This window comes from Mastigoproctus giganteus, chromosome 5 (assembly GCF_048544385.1).
Source record: "Mastigoproctus giganteus isolate SK-2022 chromosome 5, ASM4854438v1, whole genome shotgun sequence".
NCBI lineage: Eukaryota > Metazoa > Arthropoda > Arachnida > Uropygi > Thelyphonidae > Mastigoproctus > Mastigoproctus giganteus.
In genome coordinates this window covers 199465979-199483239 of record NC_143579.1, presented here as the reverse complement: position 1 = coordinate 199483239, position 17261 = coordinate 199465979, and the positions used below count along the sequence as shown (strand labels likewise).

The following is a 17261-nucleotide window of genomic DNA, read 5'->3' as shown; positions in this document are numbered from 1 at the left end:
AGATCCATTTCCGTCTCCACAGGCGATTCATACACGATAGATTTGAGGGGCCCCCACAGAAAGAAATCAAGGCTCGATAAATCAGGTGAGCGTGGGGGCCAGGCAACAGGTCCACCACGGCCAATCCATCGAAGCCCAAAACGCCCGTTCAAACGGTCACGAACATGCCTTCCATACTGGGCAAGGCGCCCCGTGATGTTCAAACCAAATGTTGCGTCTCACATTAGCTGGAACATCGTCAAGTAACCCTGGTAGAACTTGTTCAAGAAAGATCCGATATTTAGCGGAGTTCATGCGGGATGGTAACAGGTATGGGCCGACTAAGCAGTCACCAATCATACCTGCCCACACATTTATTGCGAAGCGATGTTGTGCCGCATGGGGGCGCACACCGTGTGGGTTGTCGTGAGCCCACATGTGCACAATGAGCATTGTGCTGATTGAATAAGCCTTTCCGAGTGAAATAAGCCTCATCCGTGAACAAAACATAGGCTGCAAAATTCAAGTCTTGTTGAACACTTTCTTGGAGAAATCACTGCGCAAAAGCCACATGTGCAGGATGATCTTGAGGGAGCAGTAACTGAACCCTTTGGAGATGAAAGGGGTGTAAGGAATCGTCGTGCCAGACACTGTACACTGCAACGAGACACTCGTAAGGCAGAGGGAACGGCACGTGTGCTGGTAGTAAGATTATTCTGGACGGCATTCACACACTTTCTTCCATGGCGGGAGTTCGCGTCGAACGTGGTCTTCCCGCACTACTCCTGTTACCTCTAAGTGATCCATAATCGCACAAATTTTGATGCACACGCGCAAACAAACGGTGGTCCGGTACATGTCTGTCTGGGAAGCGTTCTCCATAAATTCGTTGAGCGGCTCGTCCATTGACCTCTGCTAATCCATACACCAGCTCACAGTTCGTATACCGATGCATGCTCTTCGTGCGGCGACTACTGCTTGAATGAGTAAACCAGAAATTTTCCCTCTCGCGAACTGATGAACAGCGCCGTCTACCGACTTACGGTGACGTTTCCGGTTATGGGTTCCTATGCGATTCACATTCCTTTAGAATTTAGATGTTACCTATCTCCCCTAAACGTTTGTACTAATATTTTTGAGACACCCTGTAGAGGCAATATGGAGGGGGGGAAATGGAAAATGAGCGAAGAAAGAAATATAACGAAGACTGAAGTAGAAACAGAAGGAATACGTATCTAAAAATTTGGAAAATATTAATATGGGGCAAATAAAGCCAAAGTTATAAGCCAATAAATAATAAATTTAGGCTGGAGACACCTGACAACAGAGGCCAAAATTTATTTTATTTGTTTCTTCACTCATTGTCCACTTTTTTTTTTTTTTTTTTCATATTGGCTCTATATATTATATTCGCATAAGTTTAATACATTAAGACCAATTATTTATACCGATTTGAATGATATATTATCAAGTCTTGGCACCATTCATTATATCCAATAATTATTGAAGTTATGTTTCTGTTTGTTATTATTAGTTACAAGCAAGAAGGCCATATGATCTTTATTGTAAAATGTATAAAAAGTACACGCAGGTACCATAATTTTACAAAACTCCTCACGATACCATACCAGGGATTAAGAAGGGATTTAATCTTAGTAAAGATTAACTGATCTTTACTACGATTAAATTATAGGCAAATCATGTATTAAAAAAAAAAAAAAAAAAAAAAAAAACATATAGCAGATTATATTAACTTGGAAAGAAAAAGAATATTAAAAATAAAAGCAGTGAAAAACAAATTAAATAATAATATAAATTAAGATAACAACACAACATAGGTTCCTTGAATTGGGTTTTCTGTGAGATTCTTGCCCAGTCGAAACGATCTCAAATCAGTTGATAGTTGTGGAGTACATGTGCAGATCTAGGATGAGCCGTCTATTATATATATATATATATATATATATATATATATATATATATATATATACTGTATATATATATATATATATATATTTTTTTTTTTTGTCATCTAAGATTTTATACAAGTCGGCATCCAGGGATTGAACTAGATGGAGTTTTTGATACCGGAGGAAGCGATCTTTAAACTGTAGTCCCGAAGGAAGAGCAAGAAGCTTGGGAGTGGAGGGTTAGTTGAGTAGGGAATCCGCCAACACAGTGTCTCAAACGTTGGCGATAGGATTCTGATAACCAACGATTATCAACAATTCAATAGCTTCCTGGAAAAATAACAGATAGGGCCAGAAGAAATGTATACAAATAAGAGCAAATCCTAAACAATCAGGGAGGGATAGAAGTGGAGATGCTATAAGCAAATACTAAAATTAGGGGATATGAAAAGTAGAAATAGTACCCCATTCCTCTCGAATTTCTCTACGGGTTCAAAAAATCATTTTTTCAACTACTAGAGTATTAAAAAAAAAAACTTGAGTTAGAAAAAGGGGTATGAAAAGTTAGAATTAGAAAGTAAAAGGCACAAAGAATAATTGTTAAAGTTGTAAAGAGATCTAGAATTTAAGATCAGTGAACCCAAACTGAAACCCAGACGTTTGTTTGTTTTGTTATTTGGTTTTTAGGAGCATTAGCAACTAAGGCCATATTGCTCCTGGAATATGCTGTGGTCATTCATTCCCTTGACCTTTCCGCATCCTCCGTATTCGGTGGTGACGGGCTCGAACCCCGGTCTAATCAAGAAGCATGTACTACGCACTGCTGCTCCTTCCTACCTGGCTACGGAGGCGCCCCAAACCCAGACACTCGCGTAATGTTTTGTCAGAAGCAACGCGAACAGCTGTATTTGTCAGCTGTTCGCGTTTAGCTAGCAAAATCAGTCTACAGCAGGATTAGACGCCTGTCGCTGGCGTCTCAAAGATACCACGAATGAGAATTTTTTGGAAGGCACTTTTGCTCACCTGGCATCTGTTGAATGTGGCTTAAAAAAAAAAAAAAAAAACGCGTGTGCACCCTGTACGCACGAAAAATGTTTCATTTTATGTGGAAATATCTTTGACGAAAATCAAAATCGTTTAAAATCGAGCAGCTAGGACCGAAGTTATGAACTGTATAACGTTTTTTGTTCACGCCCGACCGAATTAGCGACATTAGTATCATTTAGGAAGTGACGTCATTTCCGTCACCAATCGGTTTTAATTCAGTCCGAATTATTTAGTATGAATGATGTAACGTTTCCTGCTCACGCCCGCTACTTAGAGGAGAAGAAAATCTTTATTGTACAGTAAAGATACAATAATGTGCCCGCCACAGCCAGGAGGCCAGGGGCTTGACAATGATATAGAAATATAAAAATATGTACAGTATAAAAATTTGTGCAGTATAAAATATTACATAACAATTAAAAACGTAGCATTAGCCATTCAATAGATATGAGTATGTACATAGTTGTGAGGCAGACAGTACACCAAGGTATGTACACGTTCATATGTACAAAGCACATATTTAAGCATATTCACACAAGTCAGAAAATTTCACAGTGCCACATTATTGTTCGGTATTGCATTTTCTTGTGAAGACAGTTCGTCGATTTTCCTGCGACGTGCCGTTATGCACCTCATAGGAGATAGAAGATGGAGATATCAGTATGAGTCGACATCAGGGGCCAAACAAAAGGGGAACAAGTTCGGCCAACGAGCGCCTGTAATTGCGATCAGAAGCGAATTTCTGCAGGTCAACTCCGATCATTAGCAGGGCTTGTACTGTAGGAAGTACTTGTCCAGGTAGGAATCTGTCACTGATCTTCAGCCTGTTCCGTTGTAGCTGAAGAAGAGGGGTGGCTCGTAAGGACGGAAGTGGAACATGCCACTGGCATATATCCCAGAAGTCAGGGGAGTTGATTTTGCCAACCAGCATTTTGACTGTGGTCACAGTTCTCCTCATGCTGATTATTTGAGGCAGCCGTGGGATTTGGAGTTGGTCGGCCATGCTGGTGGTCCTCTGCTGAGGGGGGAGTCGATGTTTGTGGGTTGCCCACTTCAATATCCAGTATTCACTGGCGAAGATGGGCTTCATGAGAGAAGGTACTGCGGATGCCCATATTTCAGAGGCATACAGAAAGGTAGGATACACAATGGTTTCCAGATATCTGATTGTGGTTCTTGCGTCTGTGTTATGAAGAAGATGTTGACGGGCAATCCAGCGCATTCGGTTGATCTTGCGTAGAACACATTCGATGTGACAGTTGAACCTAAGGTTTGGGTCGAAGGTTACACCGAGATCTTTGTGTTTAGTAACACTTGGAATAATTGCGCCCTCCAGTGAGGGTTGTATGAATGTGGGACACTTCTTCAGAGAAAAAACCATAATAACGGATTTTTGGGGGTTCAGTTTGAGACCGAAATGGTTGAGATGGCTAGAGAAAGCTGTGATCTTATTACAGATTTCCGATGTGATCACTCCCCTGTCGGCTGATGGTGGTATTTCCGTTAGGAACTTTATATCGTCGGCGTAGGTAATGACATCATCTCTGTTACACACAAACGGAATAAGGAGGGCTGTAAAAAGTAACCCCGATAAAACGCCACCTTGCGGCACACCAGCATTGATGGATCGGGTATAGCAGAGGTTACGATGAGTGAAGTACACTGTTCTGTTCCGGAGGAGCGAGTGCAGAAAAGCGAAAACGTCACCTTTGATCCGAAAGAAATTGGTTAGGAGATTCAGAAGGGCTGAGATGTTGAGGCTATCAAAAGCAGCTTCAATATCGGCATAAACAACCGCCATTTCTGATTTGGCCTCAAATGCATTTAAAATTTCCGTTTGGACTGCCAGAAGGTTGGAGACAGTTGATCTATTAGGGAGAACATAATGGAGTTGTTTTGATGATTGTGGAAGAAGATGGCGTGTTATATGCGGAAGAAGAACTTTTTCCAGTAGCTTTAGGAGCGTGGATGCAGTGGAGATCGGTCTATAGTGCTTCGGCTGGCTTGGTAGTTGAACTTTAGGTAGTGGGGCAAGACTGTATTTGCTCCAGGATGCCGGAAACACTCTATGGGAGAGGATGGAGTTGAACAAGTAGAGCAGAGGATCAAGGATATATGGACTGAGGCACTTTACGATGAAATGTGGGACATTATCGATGCCAGCGGTGCATGACGGACGCAGCGAGTTGATGGCTTGACGAAGCTGCTGTCGATCGATTTGAATAGAAAACAGCTCATCATCTGGACTTGAAATGGGGTCTGGTTGGTAATCATATGGTTGTGTGATGTTGTCTTGGAATCTGGCTACATAGTTGATCCATTCAACTGGATTGAAATTGGAATCTGGTTCAGAGTTATGGGTATATGGCACTTTGCCTTTGGATAAGGTCTTGTCAGTGTATTCTTTAATGGCTTGCGATTTCAGTCTATTAAACAGTGCTCTAGCTTTGGAGTACTGAGTTCGGTCATATGCTGTACCAGACTGTTTCCATTGTTTATGGAGGGACTGTTTGCACTTGAAACTGTGATTTAGCTCCGAAGACCACCAAGCATTAGTTCTAGCGGAGATACTGACCTGTTTAGCTGCTGAGAACATAGTAACAGTGTGCAACCATCTAGTTAATATGTCTAGAGCCAGTTCCGGATCTCCTGATTCGAGAACTTCCCAGGGAATTAATCTTGTTGCATAAAGGCATCTGTTCGGTTGTAGGAAGGTGGGAGAGATGATGATCTTCCTTTTGACGTAGTGGGAGACATTAAAGTTGGGCGTTGGGAGCTGCAATAGGACTACGATGGGTTCATGATCGGATTCAAAGTGAGTTTCGGGTTTAATGTCGACGCTACAGGAACCAGACGATAATATGAGATCCAGGCGATGAAGACCTCTAGTTGGGCCTTCGTTTATGATCCTGAGGCCACTAGGTGCAATCTTAGCCATAAGTGACTCATGAAGATGTTGGAGATTTGGTGGTAAGTTAAAATCCCCACAGATGAGGTGGATAGCAGATGTGTGAAGCGTATTTATTAGCCAGGATGCAATATCATTGATTGTCTGAGCATCGGGGGTTGGGGGTGTATATATTGCACCGAGATCTAATAAGCAAGAGTTGATCTTGACCGTTACTATCAATGCTTCGAATAGATTGGATTTGCTGGAGACTACATGTACGAACTCAAGTTTACTGGCATTTATGAAAACAGCAACGCCCCCACCACAGGTATGAGAGCGGGAGGTGAAGAAAGATTTGTAACCAGCAGCTTGGGCGGAGGCAATTGATTCTTGTTGTGGTTCCAGCCAGGTTTCAGACATGCAGATGACGTCAGCCATTTGGGACAGAAGCATCTGCTCAAGTGTCTCGAGCTTATTCCGAATACTACGAACATTTTGATAAAAAATCTTGAGTGTAAGGTGACACGAGACCTTCACGAGTGCTGATTCGAGGACATTATTTATTTTCTTTGTTGGCTTTTTAGCACGGTTAGTTACAATAGTTGGTATGAGCTGAGGGTGGATTTCATTGTAGCTGTGGTATTGCAGAGATTGATGAGAGGTTTTGTCATCGGGGTATGTATAGGGCTCATCATCGTGTGACCCTGATTCCTGGTTTTGGGGCTTCTGAGAATAGGAATGCCTATCAAACCGTCACGCTTGGGAGCAGTCTTGGTGGGATAGCGCATTAGCCATGGCTAGGAGTGGGGTGATATTGGATTTAGGTTCATAGTATGGCCTGAGTAGTGATCCAGACGGCCAGAGAGCAGTCGCTGATATGGAGCTGAAATTCTGTGCATCGCACTCAACTTTGAACGATGTATGCAGGGGTGTTTTCTTAAGAAGTGTGACGGACACAGTAAAGTGCAGCTCATGCATTATGTATGACGCGATATCATCTGGAGTTGTATTTGGGGCCAGTCGGGAAACGAATAGACTTCGTCGAAGACGGACAGTTGGTGGATTCATCGCCTGCAGCCTGGAGGTGGCCGAGGTGCCCATTTTAAACGATCGCCTTCTCTTTAGTACATTTGGGGTTCCCGTTTTACCTTCTTCAGGATGGCGAGGCTTACTGCAGTAACTCTGGGCCACAAGTGTAGGAGGAGGTGCAGCTACAACTTCCGCCCGGGATGGTTGTAATGTTTGCAGTGGGGGGCCGCAATTGTGGATTTCAGGTTTCTTCGGCATTGTAGGTTGATACACTCGGCTTGAGTACGAGTAAGGCTCGACGATAGTTTCAGGATTGGGTTTCCATTGCAATGTAGTAGATGGCTTCTGTGATTTGTGGAGTGGGACACTAAGTGGTTTATCTGGATTAGCTGATTCTTCCGTAGGATTGGCAGGGTTTCTGGTCTGGTTTTCCTGGCAAGGAAGTTCTTTGGCTATCTGGATCTCTGGGCAATTTAGTGTTTGGCCAGAATTCAGTGCATTAGTGCTGTAGGATAAGTTATTGTGATCCTGATTAGTAGCGCAGGTCTGAGTTGTAGCGCATTTAATAGCTGGACCACCATCATTACATGTACACAAACTTGGATCTTGAGAAAAGTTATCAGCTATGGCGGATACGTAGTTATTAGTAGTGCAGAGCATACGGTGTTTGATATCTTCAAGTATTGATGTTATAATAATTTCAAGTGATTTACGGTTCTTGAAGAGGCACGTGGAGTGGCTAGGAAACAAAGATTCAGCAAGCGAAAAGTCAGTTTGTGTAGACACATTAGTAAACATGATAGAGGGTGGGGAGTTCCTTCTTTGGGGATCTGCATGCATTGTTGGCTGTGCATGCGGGATATTGGCGAAGTCTTCTGTTTGAGTTGCTACAGTGGCGACACTGCGATGGTGGGACTTATCCTTTGCGTCTGTTAAGTTAGAGAAGCTAGAGTCTTCATCATCAGGGTCAACCGAACAGGTTGCGGCGTTAGTGATATCACAATGGGAAATAAGCCGTTCCACGGATCCGGCCCTTATATCTGGGAAGCAGTTCGTTGGATGAAATGTATCAGCAGCTGAGGTGCTGGAAGTGGGTGATGTATCATTATCATCTGCTAATGGAACTGCGATCGCTTCACCAACTTGATTATCTGTGCAACTGGTAAACTGCTCGCAGGACCTAAATTTTTTCGGCTGGTTGTTCTTGCAAGGAACGCACGTGAAATTCTTGCGACGCGGGGCATTTAATTTATGTAGGGATTTTAGGCCCGAACATGATTCGCAAAGCAGGGCGAAACATAATTTACACGAGACCACTTCACTGACTTCTTTGTTGCAGCGGCTGCAAACAACAGTAGTCGTCTTTAGTTGATTTTTGGTGTTCCTGGACGGCATTGCAGTATGACGGAAAGCGACAGTAATGATTTTAGTAGTTACCCTACCAGGGCGGAAAAACGAAGGCGAAGCAGAACACTTTTGACAATTGCTCTAAAGGGATTAGGCGGTGTTTGTGGTAGCACAACTCCCTAGTTTATTTCAGGCGAAGTCTTTAAAACAGCCGGAGGCAATGACCTAGATACCAAGAGGTGGGAGCACTCACAGTCGTCGAACACTGGTTGTCAATAGCCAACTGCTTTTGTTCTACAGTTGGACAATGGAAGTACTGTATCGTATTGATACAATCAGTCAAGAAATAATATATTAAAAAAACATTACCTGAGGAAGATGTAAGCGATTTGGCATCATTACCGGACAGATCATCACCAGAGGAATTCTTTAGAACATCTTTCTCGAAAATCAAAACAGTATAACCGCACAAATTAGTAACTTTAATCGGAGCTGATTCGCATGCTGCCACACACTATACGCGCACGCGCTGATATCCCAACTTACTCTTACTCTACCGAATACTTACTCTACCGAATCAAAGTTAGTGACTGAGTTAGCGTCATGTGCATAATTTAGGAAGTTACGTCATTTCCGTCTCGCATTTTAGTTCGAAATATTTAGTAGGTGCTGCCAAATATGTTTTCACATCAAAAATTAATGTCTCGTAATTTATAGTATATCGAAATGAAATCAGAACATATTGTATAACCAATTACAATATTGGTTGGCTAAAGCACAGTTAACTTTTCTACTCTGCTCAACTGACTAGCCTACTCCTTTTGCTCTCACACGAGCGTACTGTTTGCTGGACCCAGTCAAGTGCTATTAGCACTCTCGGCTCGCATTCTGTGCGTGTGTTCCTATATTACAAGCTTATGTAATGTTTGTTGTTTGGTTTTTAGGAGTATTAGCAACTAAGGCCATATTGCTCCGGGGATATGCGGTGGTCATTCCCTGACCTTTCCGCATCCTCCGTATTTGGTGGTGACGGGCTCGAACCCCGGTCTAATCAAGAAGCGTGTGCTACGCACTGCTGCTCCTTCCCACCTGGCTACGGAGGTGCCGAGCTGATGTAATGTTTAATTGTTACTTTGAAGGCTTTGTTCTGTTATTCTACTTAACATAACTACATTTTTCATCACTTTGTCTCCTAGTTTGGTACAATAATTGACTTATTATAAAAGTCCAAAAGTCGAACAAAATCAGTTAAGGAAGATTGTCGGTCTCAGAAAAGTGCGGTTTTTGTAATAAGCTTCAAGTTTTAAACTTTTATTTATTATTTTTTTTTAATGGAATCAAATGTTATTTCCAAATATTACAAGACGCTGCACGCATTACTTTAAAATGCACATCTTTCATTCATTTTACATCAATCACTATTATTTTTGCCCGACTAGCTCTGCTTATTAAGCAGAATTACAAGAATTCTGAGTCTCTCTTCACGGAAGTTGTTGAGTCTGGGTTATCTCGACGAAGAAGTTCGCTCGTCCATTAAATCTCGCATCAGCATCTAGACGGAATTCATTAATCAATCCAAGTACGACAACTCCGCAACCACTAAGATATACATTTTGTCAGTTATCCTTATTAGAATTAGTAGAGGCATTTGATGCAAGAAAGCAAGCTTATGCAGCATCAGCCAAAAAAAAAAATAAATAAAATAAAATAAATAAATAGTAAATAAAAAAATAACCACTTCCACTTCACCCCTCTGTTCGTTCGAAATACCTGTCCAGCTGAGCCTTAAACTTATTTAGGCTATCAACCTCCACCACAAGGGATGGAAGTCTGTTCCACCAACCAACCACCCGCTGGCTAAACGCAAATTTCCTCAAGTCTATCCTACATCTGTCTTTCCTCAATTTGAATTTATGCCCTCTCAGGTGATTTTTCTGAGCAAGAGGAAGAATCCCATCAGCATTGAGCATGCTCAAACCATTCATTGCTTTATACACCTCAATCAGATCACCTCGCTGGTGCCTAGTCTCCAAACACTGTAATTTGCAAAACTTAAGCCTTTCTTCGTAAGAGCATCCCTTTCTTCCATTCACCAATCTTGTTGCCCTTCTCTGTACTCGTTCCATCATTCCTACATCCTTCTAGAAATGAGGCCTCCAGACCTGTATACAGTACTCTAGGTGTGGCCTGACCATTGCCTTATACAAGGGAATAATCACCTCCTTATCCCTGCTAGAAAATTTCTATATATCATCGACAATACACCATGAGCTACTCTTGCAGCCCGTCTGCACTGCTCAGAAAACTTCGTATCTGCCTGCACAACCACCCCCAGGTCCCTTTCATTCTCTACCAGTGTCAATGTAGTACCACAGAGTTGATACGTTGCACTGGGGTTGCTGTTTCCCCATATGTAGTACTTTACATTTGTCAATGTTAAACTTCATTTGCAACCTCTCAGCCCATCTGCTCAACCTTTCCAGATCCTGTTGAAGTAGCATAGTGTCAGTAGTGTCCTTGACAACCCTGCCAACCTTCGTATCGTCTGCAAACTTGGACATTAAGCTTGATATACCATCATCAATATCATTTATAAATACAGAAAACAATAATGGACCCAATACTGAACCCTGAGGAACTCCACTAATAACATTAGTCCACGATGAGCAGTGTCCATTGATTACCACTCTTTGTCTTCTCCCCCTCAACCACCCCTTTATCCATAGCAGCAATTTGCCTCCAATGCCACACTGCTCCAATTTGTGCAGCAGTCTTCCATGTGCAACAGTATCAAAAGCCTTTCTAAGATCCAAGTATATAATATCAAAGTTATTCCCTGCATTCAGTTCTTTTGTGACTGCATCATAGTATCCAATCAAATTGGTCAGGCAAGACTTCCCCTTAATAAAACCATGCTGTGTCTGAGCTATAACTGAAGTCTTGTCTAGATGATTCTGCAGTGCTTCTTTAACCAGTGCCTCCATTAATTTTCCGGGAACAGAAGTTAAACTAACAGGTTTATAATTACTTGTGTCGCCTTTTGATCCTCCTTTGTGAATTGGGGTCACATTTGCACATCTCCAGTCCATGGGTACTTCCCCTGAGTCCAAGGAAGCTCTCATAATTATGGCTAAGGGTTTGCTTACTTCCTTTGCTGCCTCCTTTAATATAACTGGATAGATCCCATCCACCCCAGGTGCCTTTCTTGTATTTATCTTCAACAATTTCTCCTGCACTTTACTCTCAGTTATTACAAGATTCTCTAGCTCAGACAGAGTTGAATACACCTCTGGCATTCCCCTCGCTGAATAACTCCTCATGTGTGAATGTCGATGCAAAATATTCATTTAGTTTGTTAGCTACCTGAGCAGGATCATCAACAGTTGACCCACTGATATCAAGTGGACCTATCTGATTCATCCCCTTCCTTCTAGAGTTTACATAAGTAAAGAATTCTTTGCTGTTTTTCTTTGCATCCCTTGCCAAAGATTTCTCGTAATCTGCCTTCGCCTGCCTAACCTCCTTTGTAACTTGGTTACAGATCAACTTGTATCTATCATAGGCTTCTTTGTTACGTGTTAATCTGTATGTATCCCATGCATTTTTCTTCTCTGCCATATGTCTCATTAGTTCATCTGACATCCACTTAGGCCTAAACCTTGAAGTATAACAAATATATTTGTTATAAAGTATAACAAATGCATAAATTGCTACTAAAAGATTTGCAAAAGTGTAAAGCAATTCTCGATCGTTTGAAACATTGAACATTATCAACAACTGGTTAGTCGACGTGTTTTGGATGGAGAAAGTCCATTTTTAATTATATGCAGATGTGTTGAACAGCTCTCTATACAGGCAACAGCCAATCATGTGATTTGCATGCATGCATCATCATCCATTTTTGATCCACTGCAAGATGAAGGCCTCTCCAGCAACTTTCCAGTTCCTTCTGTTTTGAGCACTGGCCATCCATTTACTACCCACAAACTCATGAATTTCATCTATCCATCTCCGCCTTTGTCTTCCAGGTTTTCGTCTCGCTCCTGTTGGCAATAGGAGCGAGACGAAATTTTCTTATTCCATCTGTCATCATGTCTTCGAGCTATGTGTCCTGCCCAAGACCATTTTAGTTTGTTTTGATAAGGATGTCCTTTACTTGAGTTTGCTACCTAATCCGTGTGTTTCTCTTCTTATCTGTTTGATTCCCAATATAATTAGTTCCATTCTTCGCTGTGTAGTTCTCAGCTTCTCTTCCATTCTTTTGGTGAGTGCCCAAGTTTCACTTCCATAAGTCATGGTGGGGAGTATACATTGGTTCATTATTTTACGTTTCAGACAAACTGGGATATTGCTCTTCAGTATGTGACTATATTTCCTGAATGCTATCCATCCAAAATTTATTCTTCTCTTGACTTCCAGCCATTTATTATTACAGCTAATAACTTGTCCCAGATAAGTATATGACTCCACCTTTTCAATTACTGCTCCTTCAATCATTATTTCCCTTTCTGTGGCATACTTGTTCATCATTACTTTTGTTTTAGCCATATTCATCTTTAGTCCAAAATCCTTACTGACCCTGCATAACTGATTAAGATTTTCCTCTAATTCTTTGGGATCGTGGCTTATGACCACAATGTCATCTGCAAATCGTAAATGGTTTAGGTACTCTCCGTTCACATTACACTGGTCGCAGAAAGGAGTCAATCTTCTGAAAGCTTCCTTAAGGGCAGCAGTAAACAGCTTCGGAGATATGTCTGCTTGTCGAACTCCTTTCTCGATTTTAAATTTCCTACTGTCTTTGTCTAGTCAAATAAAGGAGGTAGCGTTCTCATATATTTTCTTCAAAATCATAATATGTGGGGTATCTATGCCTTGTCTTTCCAGTGCCCGAAACATTGCCTTATGCTGTATGGAGTCAAATGCCTTTTCATAATCCACAAATGCCAGGCATAAATGGTATTTTATATTCATTTGCTTTCTCCATTAGCTGTGATATTGCGCGAAGGTGATCCATAGTTGATAATCCTGTCCTAAAGCCAGCTTGCTCTTTCGGTTGATTCTCATCAAGTATTCTTTCTAATCTGTTAGTAATGACCCTTGTGAACAACTTGTAGATGTGGGATAACAAGCTAATTGGTCTATAGTTTCCAATTTCTGATTTATCTCCTTTCTTATGCAGAAAAACTATGATTGCATTATTCCACTGCTTAGGTATCATACCTTTTCTAATGCACTTTGTGAAGAGCCTTGCCAGTTTTTGTGTTATGTCTCTTCCTCCCAATTTTAACAACTCTACAGTATCTTCATCTTCCCCCAGGGCTTTCTGATTCTTCAATGCATGTTCTACCTCATCAGGAAGAATATCGAGTATGTCGTATGTGTTGCTAATTTGCGATCCATCTTCCCCACTGCTGGCATCATTCCCTCGCTCCTTGAATAACTCTTTATAGTAGTCTTCTGCCATTTGAATTATGCCTTCTCTGTTGTTTATAAGTACACCATCACTATTCTTCAGTTTCATTTGTCTTTCTGCATTACTGCTCATGGCTGCTGATTTAAACCTTTTGTTTTCCCTTAATGCTTGTTCTACTTTTCTTGTATTAAATCTTCTTATGTCCTCTCTGAGTCTCTTTCTAATGGCTTTGCATAACTCAGTATACTCAATTTTCTCCCTATCAGTGTTTTTCTTGCTCTTCATTTGTCATCTTCTGTTCATCATGACAAGTGTTTCTTGACTAATTTTTTCTTCTTTGGATTTCTTTTTCCCTATAGGTTTCTTGGGCTTTATCACTTTCAGAAAGTTGTAATATTCCTCGTCGATATCTTGGTCCTGAGCAGTCTGCAGAAGCTCAAACTTATTCTTAAGTTCCAGTACATACTGCTTTTTCTACTCCTCTGTTATTTCAAAGACCCTTGTATTATTTACTCGAGTCAGTTTTTTCCTTTCCTTTCCTTTATCTATATCAAGTGTACATCTTACCATTCTGTGATCACTTCCAACATTTACCTTATTCAGAACGGTAACATCATTCACAATATATCTTCTGTTAGTGAGGATGAAGTCGATTTCATTAGTTGTTAATCCATTTGGACTCTTCCATTTCCACTTTCTGTTCACCCCTTTCTTGAAAAAAGGGTTCATTACTGACAATCCTTGAGATTCTGCAAATTCCACAAGTCTTTCGCCTCTTTCATTTCTTTCACCAATTCCAAAATTTCCTATAGTTCCCCTTTCTGCGCTGTTTTGTCTTTTTCCAACCTTAGCATTGAAGTCCCCCATAATAATAGTGTAGTGGGTTTTCTGCTCATCTAGAAGACTCAATTTCGATGTACATTTCTTCAACTTCTTCAATATCATAGCTCGATGTTGGTGCATAAATCATTATAACCTTTAGCTTTTAGATTTGCATGCACTAAAGGTCAATTTTACTGCATTATACGTAACTTTTCTTTGAGGAATGTATTTTTGATTTGAAAACTGCACAATCATAGGTCGGTCGCATAGTGCCCTTTGTACCTTTATACCATAACACTGAACTTAAAGAAATTCTGTTAAAAGAAATGAACACAGTTGTCGCTATATCATTTATGCGCGATGGTGCACCACCCCATATTGCAGTAAAAAATCATCGTGTGAATCTTTGGCACAGACACAATTTGCAGAAGCTGTCCACACTTAATGGTTCCTTAGATCTACAAACTTCACACCAACTTATTTTTGGTTATGGAGATAATCCGGAAGGAAATGACTGATTACTGCTGTATACTTTTGTATAGAATAATCCAACATCTCTGCCATCATTAAAGATGGCAATGCCACGAAGATGCAATGGATACATTATATAATTTGTCATATGGATTAATATCTGATGCGACGCCATCAAATTGCTTCTTTTTTCGATACCCACCATATTATGTAAGGTTTCCTAAGTTTACGAGACAACAGGATATTTTCGTTTATCTCAGAAGTCTAATGGGTTTATTACCATTAGAATTCTGAGATAAACGTCCTGAGATAACAGTTATATCGTATAAAACTTAACACGCATACACTAAAGTACTAGAACCTGGCGGCAGAGTCAGCGAACAGTTATTGCTGTAAGTTTCTTACGAATTATATGTGTCCCACTGGCATCAGTGTACGTCACCCCTTCCAATGATATTTACAATTAAATTTATTCCATAACTTGCAGAGCATTATTGTGAGAACCCCGATTTCTCCAATGAACAGTTCTTCGGTGATCTATTTTTATTTTATTGTTTTTGCCACTCTTTTGGAACACAGTTTTATCAAAGTGTATCGCCATCAGTACCTTGCCAAGGATAGGTTCAGGCATTCATTCAACAACCATATGGAGAGTCCATATCCTCAGCCCTCTAAATTTTTCTCAAATCTCTCTCCTCACTCGGTGACGCTTATATATATCTGGACAGCAACAAGAGCATGCAAGAAGAAATGCCGATATTTCGTTCAGATGAACTAAACAATGAAGACCTGCAATTGGATAAACAGAGAGCAACTGCTGATGATTTTTAAAACTTCTTTAAAACTGTTGAAATAACTCCTGTCAATGTTGAGTAAGTCTTCGCAATTCAGAAGGTGTCATGGCACTTCTGCAGAGGCATGATTGTAACACAGAGCAGCTCTGCAGTCAGGAATCAATGACTGTCCGTCTGCTACAGACAAGAGTTTAGTTGTCTTCTTAATTTTAGGTCTCCTATGAAGAAAAGACAAAGGAACTGGGGTACAAAAAACGGGTTTCGTTATCCGACGCAAAATGGAGGAAAATATTAGCGAATCAGATACTCGGGCCATAATGGCAGTTACAATGGAATCTATTCCAAGTGGTTTGTTGGGTGTTACGAAGCGACTTGTCATAAAAGAAATGCTGAAATAAGTGCACTGAATCCAAAGGAAAATAATTTGTAAAGGACCAGGGCAACATTGAGTATAAATAAGTTATATCGTATAAAACTTCACAATATTTCTTGAACAGTAATCGTATGTTTTTCTAGTCATGATTATTACTTCTCTTTGCCCCCCCCCCCACTCCACAGGAATCCCTCGTCAACAACGGGAGATAAGTACCGTGGTTGGTGAAAATGAGGCGTCACAGAAAATAGGGATTAGGGAATAAAACAATAACTATGCTACAAAATATGAATGGGAAAAAAAGAAATTCATTTTTGAGTTGTGTAACATAAAAAGGATGAAGTCTATAAAGTACTTATTCCACTTTAGGTTTCACTTTATTATGGCCTTTAAACGTTCTTACACACAGACCACAATAAAGATAAAATAAGTGTTAGTTTACAACAAACACGGTAATCTTCAAAGCGTTAGGAAAACAAGCCCAAAATACGTCGGTAAAAATAAATATTAATCAAAACACAAGGAGGAAGCCGAGTGATTAGCGCGAGGTGCAACAGCACACGCATTTGAGTTGAACAGTAATCACATGACTGCTAAATATAGTTAACGCTTATTCTATTTAAAAGATAATGGCAAATCTCCTTTGGCCTGGTGGTTGTGCGGAATATAGAAGGAACAAAATCTACAGAAGCAGCTACGCTTCCACGCATAATATTGTATATACAGTAGAGACTCGATTTTCTGGGTTAGATGGTAAAAAACAAATCCCGGATAATCGATTTCCCGGTTAATCTAAAAATACAGAAGTCCCCGATATACGTAAGGGATACGTTCCAGGACTTAATTCGTCTAGTTTTACGTAACTTGAATGGGTTGAGCACGCTGAATTCTGATGGGATCCTTCCACTTGTTCAGATTACGAACCTAAGGGGGCATAAATTCAAATTAAGAAAGGACAGATGTAGAATAGATGTGCGGAAATTTGCCTTTAGCCAGCGTGTGGTTAATTGCTGGAACAAACTTCCATCTGTCGTTGTGGAAGTTGATAGGTTGAATAAATTTAAGGAGGAACTGGACAAGCATTTGGAGGGAATGGTGTGTTTTTTTTTTTTTTGGCTGATGCTGCATAAGCTCATACATTTGCTTTCTTGCATCACATGCCACTACTACTAACTCAGGAATG

The 17261-nt window shown here is 40.7% G+C and overlaps 1 protein-coding gene across 1 annotated transcript in view; it reads right to left on the bottom strand.

The window, feature by feature from the left end:
* Positions 1-8250, bottom strand: part of LOC150085995 (uncharacterized) — a 58047-nt gene extending 49797 nt beyond the window's left edge. The window contains exon 1 of the mRNA XM_090374762.1: positions 7569-8250. Coding sequence (XP_090230888.1) covers positions 7569-8250 — 682 coding nt within the window. The remainder of the gene's footprint in view (positions 1-7568) is intronic.
* Between the last annotated feature and the right edge of the window lie 9011 nt (positions 8251-17261).